General features: G+C 33.5%; 1 protein-coding gene across 1 annotated transcript in view; it reads right to left on the reverse strand.

Moving 5' to 3' along the window:
* Nucleotides 1-17437, reverse strand: part of LOC125177988 — an 83999-nt gene that overhangs the window by 55786 nt on the left and 10776 nt on the right. The window contains exons 4-10 of the mRNA XM_047880789.1: nucleotides 16120-16551; nucleotides 5401-6027; nucleotides 4051-4143; nucleotides 2937-3023; nucleotides 2259-2354; nucleotides 1749-1850; nucleotides 303-938 (exon numbers count right to left, since the gene is read on the reverse strand). Coding sequence (XP_047736745.1) covers nucleotides 303-938; nucleotides 1749-1850; nucleotides 2259-2354; nucleotides 2937-3023; nucleotides 4051-4143; nucleotides 5401-6027; nucleotides 16120-16551 — 2073 coding nt within the window. The remainder of the gene's footprint in view (nucleotides 1-302; nucleotides 939-1748; nucleotides 1851-2258; nucleotides 2355-2936; nucleotides 3024-4050; nucleotides 4144-5400; nucleotides 6028-16119; nucleotides 16552-17437) is intronic.

A 17437-nucleotide genomic window follows, 5' to 3' on the forward strand; every position in this document is an offset into this window, starting at 1 on the left:
ATCTTTATCAAACGGTCACTAAAATTGCCTGAAATTATGCCATAATCACCCAAACGGCTACAAAAATCGCCCAAAGTTCGAATATATTGGAAGGGTTGCCGAAATTTCATCAAAACCCAAAATAAAAACAACCAGAGTCTCAAAACGTCCACCCAATGGCCATCAGAAGTTTAGAAATGCGTGTGCCTTGCGGAGTTTAGTGGGCACCAAAGTAACCTGAGAGCCCAAAAACGACCCAAATCGGCCTAAAAAATAACCAAATTGACCCAAAATCAATATCCGCCAGCATTGAGGTGTCTTACCAGCTGTCGTACGGAGATGAAGATGGTCGAAGAAGCGTCGTTTTCACGACCATACCATCCATTACGACACAAAATTTTGTTCAGTGAATCTCGTAACTCGTAAGTGCCCGAATTACCAGAATTCGACTCCGAGTCGTCGTCTTCAAAGTCGCTATGGTAGTCTTCGTAAGGTGAATTATGGCGACCAGTTGAGTCATTCATAAAATTTTCAAGATTTTTGGATTCATGAATACACTCTTCAATGAAAATACGATCGTCTGAATCTGAATTATGAACAGCTGAGTCGGGACTTCGATCCCTAGATTCATCTAGAGTAGTAATACCAAAGTCGGAGTTGTCGATGTGACTGGAAACGTTGAATTCGTCGAAAACTTGTCGTGTGATCGTCATATTACGGTTCCCATTAACATTCATCGTCGTGAAATCGTTGGTATCGCGGTTACCAATAACATTTATGGTCGTGCAATCGTTGGTACCGTTGTACGAGTTGTCATGGATCGTCAAAGTCTCGCAACTGGAGGTTTTAATATCATGTTGTCCTTGTACGGAAGTAGAATTAGAATTTATGCCAGGAATTTCTTGTAGAATCGTCTTGGTAGTCTGGTGAAGCTTAGGGAGGTCTGAATAGCTCCTGGTCTGAGATTGCCAATAGTCAACAGGATTAGTTTTAATAATCAACACACCAATTTAAGGTGGCAAGACAATTAGTTTAGATTTTACCACAATGCAACAAATAATAGCAGCACATCGAATGGCAGCTTAGTGTATAACGCTTACTGATTTCCCTCAGCAGTAATGGCTACTTAAATGCCGTGCAAAATAAATAATAAGCAAAAAAATATGGTTAATTTGCCACACAAAAGCCTAAGTTTTAACATCAATACAACGAATTAGTAACACACACAGCAATCTATAATATTGAACAAGGGGTTAATATTACAGAGCTTCAATTAACATTAATTTAATTCATGCTTCAACTCCAAAGCATTAACTAACAAACCTGAAATTTATCAAAGTAGGAAGGGCCGGTAAAGCACATTCCGTTGCTCATTTATACTAATTTTTACTTACGATGAACTGATAAATGAATGACATTTCTGCTAAACTTATTACGTATACCGACTTTTTACGTTGCGCGCGGTAAAGCTAATTTGTAGCTTCATATTTTTTCCTAATCATCGCTAACCTTTATTTTTCAACGACATACGGGAATTCTGGATTTAGGCATCAAAATTCGATTTCTTTCGTTTCATTAAAGAAACTGAAATTGGTACATTTTTGGGTGAAACCTTTTATCGGCCTTCAAAAATACTTAGGAAGATAATAGAAATAAAATATAAATATTCCCAAACCTCACTGAAGCATCGGCTCATTTCGTTTTATTTTTATCTGAAAAAAATACTAAATTATTATTTCGCCTTATCTTAAATTTTTTATCATTCTCACCAATTCCTTAATGCTCTGTGATGATCTGCCATTGGTCAGTTCAGATTTGTTGGAAGGCGAGGAGGTTCGTGATTGGCTGATGACATTGCAATACGCAGCCCGCTGAAATAGTAACAAATTTGTAAAAAAAATGTATATGTAAAAAATATGTAATAAACTAAATTTGTAAAAATTGTGTTTTATAGCACAGGAAGCACATAAAATAAATATGAGTGATTGATGTACAAAAGGTTTATAAATGCGATCAAATTAACATTTCACTTGCATGAATATATTTCAAATGGTGCCTATGTCGATAAATAATTGATATTCATTAATCATTATTTAACAAGTATATATATTTTGACAATATAGTCCTGAGTATTTCGCGTAGATATCTGTTACTTCCATCTAGAATAAGAACATTAAGCCAAATTCACGTAGCGTAAATTGAGTTTTCAATAGTTAAAAATAAATTTAAGAAATACTTTAACAAAATACTATAATAAAATAAATTAACTCTTGTCTCACCATCTGAGAGAAGTTGAGATGAAGGCCTTCATCTTGCACCACCGAGTCTGCCTTCTTGCACTCTGCACCAGCAGCACATGTCTCGTATGCTGTTTTCTGTCAACAATGTGAGACTAGTGAGACTAGTGACACCAGTGGTGAGACTAGTGGTGAGACTAGTGGTGAGACTAGTGGTGAGACTAGTGGTGAGACTAGTGGTGAGACTAGTGGTGAGACTAGTGGTGAGACTAGTTGTGAGACTAGTTGTGAGACTTGTGGTAAGACTAGTGGTGAGACTAGTGAGACTATTGAGACTATTGAGACTAGTGAAGCTAGTGAGACTAGTGAGACTAGTGAGGTTTTGCTCACACTGGGAAATGTGATACTTGGGCATCCGAAGCCTCAAATTATTTAATCACGTATGAAAAAGTCGATATATTAAATTGTAATAAATGAATGCCACTACCGCTAGTAACCTTCCACCATTTACTTTTCATGGAGATGTTATAAATTAAGTTCAATCCTAATGTTCATGCCATAAAATTGTTTTAACTCAAAAAATAAAATATATACAACAGCAAGTTATTTCAATCATCAACGCGAACAATGTGATAAAAAAAATTTCGATGAATTTCAACGAGAGTGAATAATGCATCTTAATGAGGAATGAATAAGTCTGAATTGAACAAGGGAACTCACGAATGATTTGAGGGACAACCCTGCCGGGATGTCAGAGGGCTGTGAGGGGTCCGGGGTCTTGGGGCTGCTGTTTCTGTACGCCTCCACCTGTGGCAACCACGAAAATTAATTTTTTATTTATATTCATATTCATATTCATATTCATATTCATATTCATATTCATATTCATATTCATTTTAATCATGAAAATTACCTTTTTATTCATATATTTATTATATATTCTACAGGTTTGATTGAAGACCAGAGCGTACTTTTTATTACGATTTGTGTGTGGGTTATCATCAAATTATATAATGAAATCAACCTTGTATAAATGAAGAACTTCTGCCTAACTACACCAATATGTATATTAGTGTAGTGTATATTACATTCACGCTGTATATATTTACATATATACAGCGTATTTACATTTACACGTTATATGTATATATTTACATTCACGCTGAGAGCCATTGCATTCATGAGAGAAGTAGACATAGAAGACGTGTCAGCGTTTAATTTTTTTTTTCATCTCGAGATAATGGTTCGATTGTCGAAATTTAAATTATATTTCGTTGAAACTTCAAATTTAATTTTTGCCTCATAAATACTTTGAAATAGGTTAATGGAATGTTGTCGTGTAGGGATTTGAATCGTAGGAATAATTCGGTTTCACCTAGACTGCTATGCACAATTATAGGAAAGATGTTGATTTTTGCATTTGCAATAAAAAATTCTCGTAAGAATTTAGGCCAAAATTTGTCGATTATATATACTTATGCTGAAGTTGCTATTTTTGAAATGTTACAATAAGGAAAATTTAGAAATAAATTTATGTTCGTCCCTCCGCCTAGGTGATTTGTGAAATTTTAAAATTTTAATCAAGCTAAGATCTTAAATGCCTCAAATTTTAATCAATTCAATACTTTATATGCATTAAATTTTAACCAAATTAAGATTTTATATGCATTAAATTTTAGTCAAGTTCAGATTTTATATTCATTAAGTTTCAACCAAGTTAAGATTATATTTGCAATAAATTTTAATCAAGTTAAGATTTGCAATAAATTTATTAATTCAATTAATATCAATTATATTAAATAATTTTAATTAATTAATACATTAAACTTCTCACCAGATGTGAGATGTTCGGCAGGTTGGCTGGTAAGTCCTCCACAACAGAACTGTTCACTGAGCAGTCGCTCCCAGTAGACAAAAACGACGTGGCCTGGTAAACAATTTATTTTAAATAATTTTAGATAATTTTATAACAAATAATTTTGAATAGTTTTTTCCTTGTGTTTACAGAAAATTTTGTGCACTATTGCCACAGAATACAGTACGCGGCAAAACTCGAATAAATGCTGGTCAAAAATGTTCACTTTCTTCTATTTAGTTTGATGGATAATTTTAGCAATAATATATTGACACTTGTCAAAAATGTGAATATGAGTACAATATGTTTTAAAGCAAAATAGGCGGAATGAGGGATAGAATATTGAAGAAAGGACTAATTTAAGCTAGGATGTTTGGAAGTTTTTAATGAGCCAACTCGAGATTAATTTATTTAAAAAAATCAAAATCTATTTATGCATCGCCATTTTGTTTTATTATGTCTAAAATAGGAATTGGTTTATAAATATAGCATAAAAAAATCACAGAAGTCTCTCTTAATAATATCACGACTGTAAATCATTGTGTATATAATAAAACGGTGAACTAGTCGTACATAATTGGTTAAACTTAGCCTTATTCGCCTTACAAAAAATAAGCTAACGACGCATTTTATTCATTAAAAAATATCTTTATCATGCAAAATTAGGCGTGTGATCGAAAATATTACCTTAAACTCACCTTACGCTTCAAAAGTACAAACTTAATTATCCTCAGCTGCAGTGTGACAAATAAAATAGTTCAGTAAATTATAAAGTATCATCAATAATAATTAAAACATTATTTATACATCAATGATATAAATAAATGTGCATATACATATATAAACTTATATATAAATTAACACCATAAAGGATAGAAGATAATTGTGGTTAATCAGAGTTTTTAAAACCTTTGGTTGCTCTTTTAGTTGATTTGCTTGAACAAAAAAATTTCGCATGTCGAATGATTAAAGTCAAAATTTTTTGTCAATATATTTTGTAGTTATGAAATGAATAGTGAATTTATTTCCATCATTCATATAATAAACAATCTTGAGACCGAAAATATTATGGACACTTACCAACGTTAATAAAGTCATTGATCAAATTTAAAATAAAAAATTTATTCATCCGGCGACTAATAATTTTAAGTTGGTCTTTCCGGCAAAATTATCATTAGTGAGGTAAAATTCATTCAAATTTTATGACAGTGAACTTGTATTTATGATAAATTTGTTAAAATTTGTAATAAATTTTTTTTCCCCTTTCAAATTTTATGACAGTGAACTTGTATTTTAGAAATTTTGCCTAAATTTTTTCATCGGACTCACCAGCTTCTTCACATCGATGTTGTAGAGCTCAGTCTCAGCCAAGAGCTGTGAGTTTGAATCCTTTTGCTCTTCAGTCGAAATTTCATCATCAATTTCCACATCAGAATTTTCGTCCATATATTGTGACAAGTCAGCATCCTGAGACGTGGAGTCAGTCTGATCGTCAGCCACGCTACTGATTTCAGCAGGTTCAGAAACTGACGAAAAATGACGCAATTGTTCCATTGAATCTTCAGTGAGTCTGGAATTATTTTTAACGGCATCAAAATTTTCTTGGAAATTGCCTGCTTTTCCTATGCGATTTTCTTCAGTAGAAGCGGAATGGACATTGGCATCCCGTTCGTCTTCGGCAACAAATGCGTCATTTTGAAAATCGAGAACGTCTCTAACTTCAATTCCTTCATCATCAACAAATTGTTTGCAACCATTTTCATTTCGATCGATTGAAGAGTTTGGCGGGTAAGCATTTTCCATGCTTGAAATTTCAGAAAGTTGTGCGCGTTCATCCCGCATTGAATTTTGGATGTTGGATGCAATTTCTATGTCGTTGGTTGAAGTCGAAATTTCATCAAAAGAATCTCCAGATGGAGGAGTGGACGAAAGCTCGTGAACACCCAAATCTTCCATCTGCAATTAAAGCAAGAATTTTTACTTAAATATTTATCCACGTAAGAAAAAAAATTCGCACACAAAACCTTTGTTTAGCAAATAATTCAACAAGCAGACTAATAATGATGAGAAAATTAGTTTCGAAGTGCATTAAGAAATTTAAAGGTATTGTGCAATAATTGAACACTATTCCGGGATAGCGAATAAGACGTTTTATTTAAACTCCAAACTCATATTAATGGCGCTCAGACCATAATATTTGATAAAATTCTATTCATTGTCAAAAATATTTCAAGGTAATTCTATCCGGCAACAAAACTTTTACACATGCAAAAAAAATTAAATTAGGTCAACAAATTGTTGAAATGTTGCAGGTTACCTGTAATGTAACGTTGAACTCTTAAATCTACATGATATATAAACAAACAAAACTAGGTTAAAAAATTAAAGAACAAATAAATGAGAGACACATAGTTAAGAACAAACATAATAAGGAACAAACGGACGAAGTATGGGTTGAAAACCAACACGAAAGCAGGATGAGAAAACCTGAAATTATTTTAAGTTAATAAAATCAGGAAACGGAATATTAATATTAAGTTTGTCATGTTGGTTCAATTAATTCATGACAATAAATTGTACTACGACATAAATTATTTAGGAGGAAACCCCAAGCTCCAGGGATGTCAAATGGAATTTGAAAAAAAATCTGCACGGCGATCTGAACACAGCAAAGCATAAATAAATATAAGCAACAACTTAAGGCTTGGTTAGTTTTGCAAATGTTATGAAAATGGAAGAAGTGAATGTCAAATGCATGAATTTTTCGCATTTAACAATTTCCATTTACCGTTTCATTTGAACCTCGACAAATTAAAAATTTGAAAAAAAATGTAGAAAATATTTACGAGAATCCTAGAATATGGATTTGAAGTTTTGGAGTCGGCGGAAATTAGAAAAAATATTAATTAACTTTGAATGGATCTCAAGGTAGCGTCCTTACCCCAAATGTCTCGAATGGCTGAATAAATCCACCGGACAATCGCCTCATCTCCAGCGTATCTCTGACAGTCTCCCAGAAGGACCGGCGAATCGGTACTTTAGGGTTATCATCAAATGAATTTTTAGCTCCATTATCATTAGATGAATCTTTTACTCCATTACTTGATTGCGGTGTTAAACTAGCGATACACTTCAGCACGAGACTTGGAGCTTTCAGAGCCGGTCTGAAGCTGAATGTATCGTTTTCTAATACATCCGAATTCGATTTGGATCTCGGAACTGTTTCGCGCCAACGATTTAGTCTAGGTTCCGAAAGCGGCATTTTTTTAACCTACATGGCAAAAATACAAAAAGTTAAAATGATGCGTAACGAAGATTTTCTCGATAGATTAAAACATTAAACGTGTTTTAAACAAAATATTCGTTAAACTGCAATGATTCATTACGAACCTAAACTCTTAAATAGTTCCACTGACATAAAATGACATTGCATTGTCAGTTATCTATCAATTTATAGATGTTCTTTCTTAAATTCCAGCTTTCGATTTGCTTTATAATGCAAAATTCACTGAAGATATTAGCAAAGAAGGTTTCATAGCTAAGAATTTATTTTAAATAGCAACCTGTTGTAGCCATTAGCTTGGACTAAAACGTTGGTGCTTCATCAGTCCAATAAAATTATAATTAGTTGGAAATATTGTTTGATAAATAAAGCAAATAAAAAAAAACGATTAAAATATGAAATAAATGAAGAAAATGTGTAACCAAGAAAATTTGTCAAACAAAGTGAAGTTAAGGATGGTTTGTGAAATTTATTCTAACGTTCACTTCAGGCAAATACAGACAGCACATGGAGTATGAATGACGACACAGTGACGTCACTGACGCGCACAATGAACGTTTCGACACCGTGGCGGTCATTTCTATATGCACCGATAATTTTCATTCTTAACAAATTTAGTGATAATAATCAGTTACACTCGTGTTCGTAGGATGGAGTTTAGCTCGTTTATTGGGGATATACTTGATGACGTAACGCTGGATTACTGGGTGGAGCTAGATCGTAATGGGTGCTTTTAACATAACGAGTGCTATAACCAAAGGGCATGAATAAGGGCCCTTAATATATTAAATACATTAGTGCCCTTTATTTTAATGCTCCTATAACGAGTGCTTGAATTAATGATTTTAAAATTCACGATTTTTAATTAAATATTTGTATGATGAACTTAAATTCTGAACCAAGTTGTCTTACCAACAAATAAATCCGAACTGCACTTTCCTTACAACAAACGCTAATTTCCAACAACACGCAATCTTACAGTGACATGCTTTAAAATAAATTGTCAATCGTAAACCAGAGCTCTTTCCAAATTTTTGTGTCTAACATGCAGATTTTCAGATTTTTTCGTTTTAACAGCAGTGACAGGCTTTCCCCGCAACAAAATTTTGTCAGCTCCATCCAAGCCAAAAAATTTGAGTTACGCACAACGATTTTTGCAAATGGATCCCACGTGCCGAAAATTGGTAGCAATATCAAATTAGGACATTCGTGAAAAATTAAATATTTTTGAGTCACTAAAAATTTCAGGAAACACAGGAAACCGATGCTAGTAGGAAGTTCACGCAACACACAACTGTTTGAAACACTCATTTAAATATTTAGTGAAGATGAGAATAATATTTATGAAAAGAGAATTCAATTTTACGTCGAGGTATTTTCGATAGCTACCCCTGTTAAGAATCAAAATGCAGCACCTATTCAACATAGGGTATAGTGGCCATTTGTGACGTTGTTTGCATTAGATGTCAATAATTCTTAAATAAATTGTATCACAACAACTGCCACAAGTCGTCCATAATACACAAGATTATTTTTTTAATTAAATCTGATACCAGCACCAAGAAACCGGATCGAATCGTGGGTTAATTTGTTGGTCAACACTTCGGGTTATTTACGCGGTGGACAACCAATTCAAAATGACAGTACGGACGTTATATTTTTTCTTCATGGTCAGACATAACCCGTGAAGAAAACGAAGGATGGAAAATTTTTCACATCGAAGTCAGTTTTCAGGACGATCATTAATTCAAAAATGAGCTCGAATACATTGCGAATTTTGAAAATTAATTGAGCTTCGAATACTTCAAAAGCATCTAGTGCACAAGATGCATAGAAAAACTTTTACTTTACATGATTATCACACGTTTTTTTGATCGAGGTATATTCCGATTGTAGCAGCGTAATTCATTAATTTGCGATCATATAGCTTGTGCAATTTAAAACTTTACAAACAAAAATAAAATGTGGAAGATAGCATCGCTGATTTCTATGTAAAACTCTACTTGAACAAAGTGGTAGCATATTTATCTGTTCATATTTAGTACAAGCGGTGGCAAGAAATTATCCTGCCTTTAATGGGTAGAATTTCTATTCCCTCGCTCCTTTTTTGTATTAATGGTGCATTTTTATTATTTAATATAAAAGGGAAAATTAATCTAATCAAAATAGAAAAATATAAGGCGAAAACTCAAATTTTCCATGTTTATTGTGTTATTTTATTATTAATGGATGATCGCACTTCACACGAACGAAAAAAGATGCAATCCAAATCTTACCTTTACATTACGATCAAAATTTTTCGTGTAGTCAAAAACAGTTTTGTCGTGGATTCCATTTTCCTTAGGATTTTTTAAACATCGTTTCAGTTTCCTTGGCGACCTCGTGGACCATTGCGCTTCGTTAGGCACTCCCGTACGAACTGGATTCAAAATCCTTGCATTCTTTTCACAAATAAGATCCTTTTGCTGCTCTTTCGACGATCCGAGGTGGCAAAATTTGTTATTGGGGAGAATAAAACATTTATTTTGATCGGAATCCTTATCACACTTCAGGTTTTTTACTTCCTTACGGTCTTCTTTTTCGTGTAAAATTCGATAATTATCGGAAAAATTATTCGAATCACCCTTAATAAACTTGTCTCTCAATACATCAAAACTGGGAGACGCTCGTAGCAAGTCAGAGATACTGTTAATTTTTGTGTGATTTATTTCGTGAGATTTCGAAATCGGCTCCAAATTTCTTTTCAATCGCATTTGTCGATTCCTGAAAGCTGACTTTAGTGAGTTAGATGGAAGCCGATCATGCAGCTTAACTTTCACGCATTGAAGTCCGTTTTTCAAAAACTGTGACGAAAATTCTTTTTCGTTGTTTATATCAGGTTTTTGTAATTTTACGTCCAATCTCGGTAAAAACTTAACACATTTGGGTTTAATTTGTTCATCATAGGAACATAATTCATTATTGGGTTTCAACAGAGCACCTCTAACTGGATTAGAACTTTCAAAATGTTCCGATTCACTGTGCACATTTGAAAAACACTTTGAATTAATTTCTGATTGCTTTTCTTGAATAGCTGGAAGTTTCACAAATTTACTTAGTTCATCACCCATTGCTGGAGAAAACTGCCAAAGCTTGTTAAATTTTTCATTGGCAACGCCTTCAGCAAATACAGAAGTAGTTTCTCGATTTGATGAATAAACACATTTATTTTGTTCGCTCTTGGCAACACTTAAGCCACAATTTTCATCCAAAAGTTCATCGATGGTTTTATTATGGAAATATTTCATCTTCTTTTTATGTGTTTTTAAGAAATCATCACAATTGTCATCGATAACTTGGCCACTTTTTCTTTCGCTTAAACGTGGCTCCGTTGCTGCAGTTATACTCATGTGTTTATCAGAGGTAGTGTCCGAATCGTCCATCTTTTTAATTTGTTCGTCAAAGAACCGTCTTTCATAACTTTCGTCTTTGCAGATAACATTTACAAGTTGATGTTTACGTTGATCAGGGCCCGATAGATACTTTTTGTTGTCAATTTCCGAGTTATTATTTCTAAAATCTTCATCTCGTCCCGAGCCATTTACGTGCTCATTTTTGCAAGGCAATGGGACATTAGATTCGGGCAAAATTTGCGTTTCATTAACGAAAATTTCATCAAATTTTGCATTATTGAGCAGATTAATATCACTTCCATTAATTTTGGCAGGTATTTCATCCAACACAAGATATCTTTTATCGTCATCTTCGTCTAACTGGACTTTCCCTTTCCCAAGAACGAATTGGACTTTTTTAAGCGATTTAATTTCACCCCAGCGATTAAATTCTTTGTATCGCTTCATGTTTACCTTTGGGACACATGTAGAGTGGGTGTTTGATTTTCCTTGAGTTTGGTAACTCTTGAGAATAGGTTTCTTGGGTTTTTGTTTTTCCGTTGGGCCAATTTCATCTAAAATCTTTGAATTGTCTCTTGAAGGAGAATCGGCGACTGAATTGAAACTGTTGCAGATAAGCATAGTCATGTCTTTTTCGCCAGCAAGTTTTCCTGATTTATATTTATCAAATATCAAAGTCCCATCACATACTTCGCGATCGTTTACATTTGCCGAAGACAATTGCTGACTCGGCCAGCAAACTAAAGAGTTGGGTTCTAAACTCTTAATCTTTTCACACGAATTCATGACTTTAGAAACATGGCAATTTGCATCAGCGTCTGAATTTTCTGAACGCCCATTTTCTTCCTCTTCTTTGATGTATCCTAAACTAGGAATTTTCGATACAGTTCCGTGACTGCAACGTCGTTTTAAATTTTTCGAGAAAATCGTGCGCTTCTTTACAGGTGGGGCCGAATTAGTTAAAAACAAATACATTTTTTCAAAATCTGATATTTCGTCTCGGCGCGAACTAAGCAAATCGTCGCACTCCTTTAAAGACCAATCGCTTTTTTCAGAAAAAGTTCCTGAAATTTTTGGTGGTGAATTCAGATGGTATTCCGCTTCGAACACGTTGATTAATTCTTGAATTTTACCTCTAGAAATTGAAGACTGACTTTCAATTTTTCCTGCTGAAAGAAATTTGGAGGCATTTTTTGCAATTGATTTCTTGACATATTTCGGACCAGGCTCGATTCTTTTAATTTCGTCGAAGAAAATCCCTCGGTTAAGATCTTTTTCTACCGAAGATGATATCTCCCGTTGCTCCAAAATTTCATTATCTTTTCCAATCTGAGAATTTATGTTGCCTTGGCTTCCTTTAGGTGATGACTTTGGTCCAAGACGCTTTAGTTTTACTTTGTTTTCTTGATTAAGCATTTGCGGAAGTTCACTAACCGTATATTTTCTTGGCGATAAAGATGATTTTTGTGCAAGTGAAACATTGCGATCTTTTACAAGCTCTCCGTTGATGTAGAAAACATCTTTTCCTTTTTTCCTCAGTTGACGCTGCTTCAGAATATCAGCAATTTCAATACTCATCGCCCCATGGTTACTAAATATCCCATTTTTCTTCCTTTGCTTAGGCGTAGTTTCACAACCAGACCTCCGAAATTCTGGAGATGAGGCTGGGGTACGATGTTTAATTTTGCTGATGACTTGCGTAACTAATTCACTAGTCATTGATTCATCATCTGAGACCGGGATGTCAACATCGTTGGAAATAACTTGGCGTGCGCTGGAATTTTCTTCATTTTTTTCTTTTCCAGATGGCATTGAATCCATTTCAGTTTTATCCAGACCATTTTCTGTTAACTTTCTTCCGAGTTTAGAAATCGTGCATGTATCGACCAAAATTTCTTTTTTGAAGACGATTGTGAGTTCTGTTTTTTTCATACGTCGCTTCTTGAGCAACGTTTCTTTTTTAATTCTTTCGACTTCCTTCAGCCATTTTCTTCGCTCTATTTGACATTTTTTACGGAAAATTTCTTTCTTTTTGATGTCAATAAGGAGCCGTGGACTGGGCGGTGTTCTGGGCCTTTTAAAATTTTGAGGCTGGGTAGCTGGATCAGGAGGACGCCCATCAAAACACAATAACTCAACCCAGTCCATTATCCAGGTGTGTCAAATGCAGCGTTCATTAGAAAATAGATAATACAAGCCAGAGTGATTTTTTAGATTTTTGGTAAAATTAGATGCACGAAATTTGCAGGGAAACACTGGTTTACAGAAAATTACTATAAGAGATGTATTAATTAACAGATAAAATAAACTGCTTTCATCCGCAGCTCACCAAAAACTGCCTAAAAAACATTGAGACTAAAAATAAATGCTGAAAAATAATTATCATTATTATTATCTGTTGATGGAGGAAATGCGCACCGACTATCAAAATCCAAGAATTAAAAAGAGATAAAGAGACAAGATACACATATATAATTTCTGATATGTATAAACGAAGAATGAAAAAATAATTGATTTTTACTTGTTTGAGTGTTCGGGAGAATGAAGAAGACAGATGAATGACAGTAAAAATGAAAACAACAAGAATTCGATGGGTTAATCAAAGGGTCAAAATTAATTGAAGAGTCAAGTTACAAAAAAGACACATGGGTAGAACGATGAATGAATGGATTAGATGATTAATCTCTGACGTGACTACAAAAGAGTTTATAATTAATATTATAAATATTATAATATTCCGGTATTATAAATATTCCGGTCTTTATAATTGAGACCGGAAAACAAATGGGATGAAGCGACCAATTTGATGCAAAAGAATATCAAGGCTAAATTAGTTATAATAATTTATTAATTAATAATAATTTAAACTGGATTTAATAATTTAAAAACTGGAGTCATTTTGAAGCTACTGTCTTTTTTGAAGCATTGCACTTTACTCCGTAAGATGAGTATTCATCCTAATCCTCAAGAAATTAAATAAATTATTTCACGAATAACTTGAAATCGGATTGCCACCGCCATTTTTTCACATAACATTTTCAGTTTTAAACATCAGTTTCCACACTTGACTTGCCAGACAAAATCCATTGAGTCGAATTTCTAAACGAATGAATGTTAATTAAATTTCTTTTGAGTCTAGTATTGCAGGGGAAAATTTTTGAGTAATTCATTACCGAATGTTGACCCTGAAAATTTTTCCTTTAATATTTCACTTAATTCAACTAGGAGTCCAGCGGTATTCAGAACAGAGTATCATTAAAAATATAAATCAGTACATCACAATTACACAGTATATCAGCATCATTACACACCTTAACACATCCTAAGACGAAACATCAGTCACATCATCTCTCTATGCAACAAAAAACACACCAATATACAGTAAATTCAATCTTCATGAAACTACTGGCCCTAATGGCACCACACATAACACATGAAACACACAAATTGAATTGATAATTTCATCAACATGTTCATATTAAGTTATAAAATTATAATAATTGAAAATGATAATAAATTTAATTGATAATTACAAATTACGAGCACAGTGCAAAACGATTACGCATGAGACTAACAACTACACATAAATCACACACAAAACACAAGACTACACATATAAAAATACACAGTAAACGGCGACACAACATCACACACGAAACACACAACTACACATATAAGAATACACAGTAAACGGCGACACAACATCACACACGAAACACACAACTACACATATATGAATACACATTGAAAAGCGATACATCACACACGAAACACACGACTACACATATAAGAATATACAATAAACGGAGACACAACATCACACAAGAAACACACGACTACACAGCACAGCCACTCAGAGGGCTAGATCAGAGGGAGACTGCCTGGCGTTCATGATGGCCGAGGGAAACACGCTAGCTCCCCTCACTCCCCCCCCCTTAATTTGACCCCTCAATCTCCCTCAGATCGACTCTCCTTTTTATTAGACTCCGTTTCACTTCCCCTCTGGCAACCCGTTTTACATTCTTAGATATTCACTGTATAAACGGCCATTAACTTTGAATATATAAGCAATTATCAATTATATAAGTAATTATATTAGGTATTTTACAAGAAACTCTATGCTAACAACATTCAACTCCATCGATTCTATTTTATTTTCTGCTCATACCTAGTGTATTAATATTAACTATTAATTCTCATTTCCTAGTAGAATATTTAGTCATGTATTTGAATTAAACCTTCCAGTGCTCACACATCAAATTCATTTATTAATTTTAATGAAACACAAATACGCGAATGAATATGCAATTGTTCAAATAAATGCATTTATCATAGACTACTTCAGCATCAATAGCTCGCTTCATCTGATTAAGTTTTGATAATGCGCAATTAATTAATTTTCGATCCATTCACAACCTATTATACATTTAATAACCAATTATACATTTATTTTAACGTATATCGCATGAGTCGTGGATTTCTATCTCTTTTTTCTAACTCTTTATCACTACGAAATTGCAAGTATCTGTCACAAAATTATGATTGTTATGTGCAACGATAATTTTCGTTAATTTATACGTGATTTTATTCATTTAATATATTATTTTACCACGAAAAATTACCTAATAAAGTAAACCCGCCGAATTGAAGGGATTTAAAGTGAATGTAACGAAAGAAAAATTTTAAGTAAAGTAATCGATCTACAGTGCAATGAAAATGGGAAAGGAGTATGAATAGGAAAAATTCATGAAATTGAACTAGCATAAAATGGATGAATATTTGAAGGTTGCGATTTCGGAGACAAAGAAAAATGTAAGGACTGAGAAAATTTCGAGCCTTCAAAATATTCATAGACGATGAGTGGTGAAAATGTTGTTATTGATCTGTACAAACAGAAATGGATTATTTTTATTTATTAACTTGCAAATTTTTATACAATACACATATATACACAATCGTCATCGTTGACACCGCAGAAACTCGAAGAAATAGTTATTTGACTGTTCGTAAAGAAAATGTAAGTTTATAAGTGGCACTTGTGGAAAATATTAGTTTAGAATATAAACTTATGAAACTTAGAATTTTATAAGTAAAACATGTATAAAATAATGATTTCTCTCTGCTGCACCTGTGAAGGAAAAGAATTCTGTTATTCATGATGAAATTAATTGGCGAATCCACTGCAATTTTAGCAATGCTGCACACCAATGGTTTACTAAAATATTACCTGAAATAAGAAGATACATAAGAATCTTACGAACTCTTGATCTTTGCACCGAAAAAATTCTAAAAATTTCCCTTAAATTGCACCGAAACATCCGCTAACTTAACTTTAATAAAATACGAATTGAAACTCATTATTTAAAAACATACCTTGTTTTCCTTTCCATCGCCACGCTTTTTCTTCTTCTTTCCTTTCTTTTCTCCGTCCGGCCTCTTCTTCTTTTTCTTGAGTTTTCCATCTTCATCGTCATTGGCGGGTGGAACGAATCCCGCGGCTTCCATTTTTGCCATTAGTTTTTTCTCGGCTGCGAAACGCATGAAATCTTCACGCTCTTCTTGCGACAAATCGCTGAAACTGGGCATGGGAGGAATACTTTTCTCTTGCTCTTCGTCTTCTTCCTTCTCTTCATTAATTTTGTCTTTATTAGTCTCTTCTTCGCCTTCTTCTACCTCCTCTTCCTCTTCGACGTACGTGGAAATTACTCTGATAGTTTTCACAGTGACTGTACCATCAGGGTTTGTTACGTACTCCTTTCGCTCTTCTATTATCTCTTCGCCTTCTTCTCCATTTTCAGCTCCGCTCTGAGGAGAAGTCAGAGGAAATGTATATATTAAATAATAATTAGCAAAAAGAGCTTCATTTTACAGTTAAAAAAATATCACCAATGCCAACAACTAGCATGTTCCTTGAGAGGTAGAGCTTTGGGAAAGTAAGTTAAATGTTAGTAGCTAATACCGTAGAGTTTGCCCAAGAAGCGAAGAAAATTATTTTTGATCAGTAACTGTGATATTTTTATCATGGAGTCTCCTATTTGCAATTGTACGAATCATAAGAAGGTATGAATGCGCATGATGCGCAAAATAAAATAACAGCATTATGCATTTAACAGCGTTCTGAACAAATCGAACGAAGGATATTTAGCGATCTGTTGACATACACGTTCCTCAATTCTGTTCAAGGATCGATTAATGTAAAAATTTAATATGAAACTTTGAGGAAAACTTATTATCCTTGAGAACTGATATACTCATTTGAAAGATTTACAAATGAATTTCCGAATAAAGATCAAGAAATTTTAATAAATTACATTTTTTCATGATAAACACAAATTGGAAGGAATTTTTTTTCGAGAAAAATAGAAAATGTACCATTAAAATTTGTTGAAAAAGTATTTGGAAATGAATACAGCGCCGTATTTGCGATTCTCCCTTTGAATTGCTCGATAATTCTTAATGAAATTAAATAGGAATTCCAACATTACTTACATAAAAAGACTGACATAGGAAAAAGTCAATTGAAGAATAAACTGTTCTGAAAATCAGCCTTGGAATAGCAGAGCATCATTTGTATTTGGAATAACAAACACATGTTAAAACTCTTCATTTGTGATTGGAAGAAAAAATACGATAACTATGAGATGCTGATAACTGTTGTTGATTATTCGTAAATTCATCACACGTGCTCTGC

The sequence above is a fragment of the Hyalella azteca genome, unplaced genomic scaffold, assembly GCF_000764305.2.
Source record: "Hyalella azteca isolate HAZT.00-mixed unplaced genomic scaffold, Hazt_2.0.2 contig764, whole genome shotgun sequence".
Classification (NCBI taxonomy): domain Eukaryota; kingdom Metazoa; phylum Arthropoda; class Malacostraca; order Amphipoda; family Hyalellidae; genus Hyalella; species Hyalella azteca.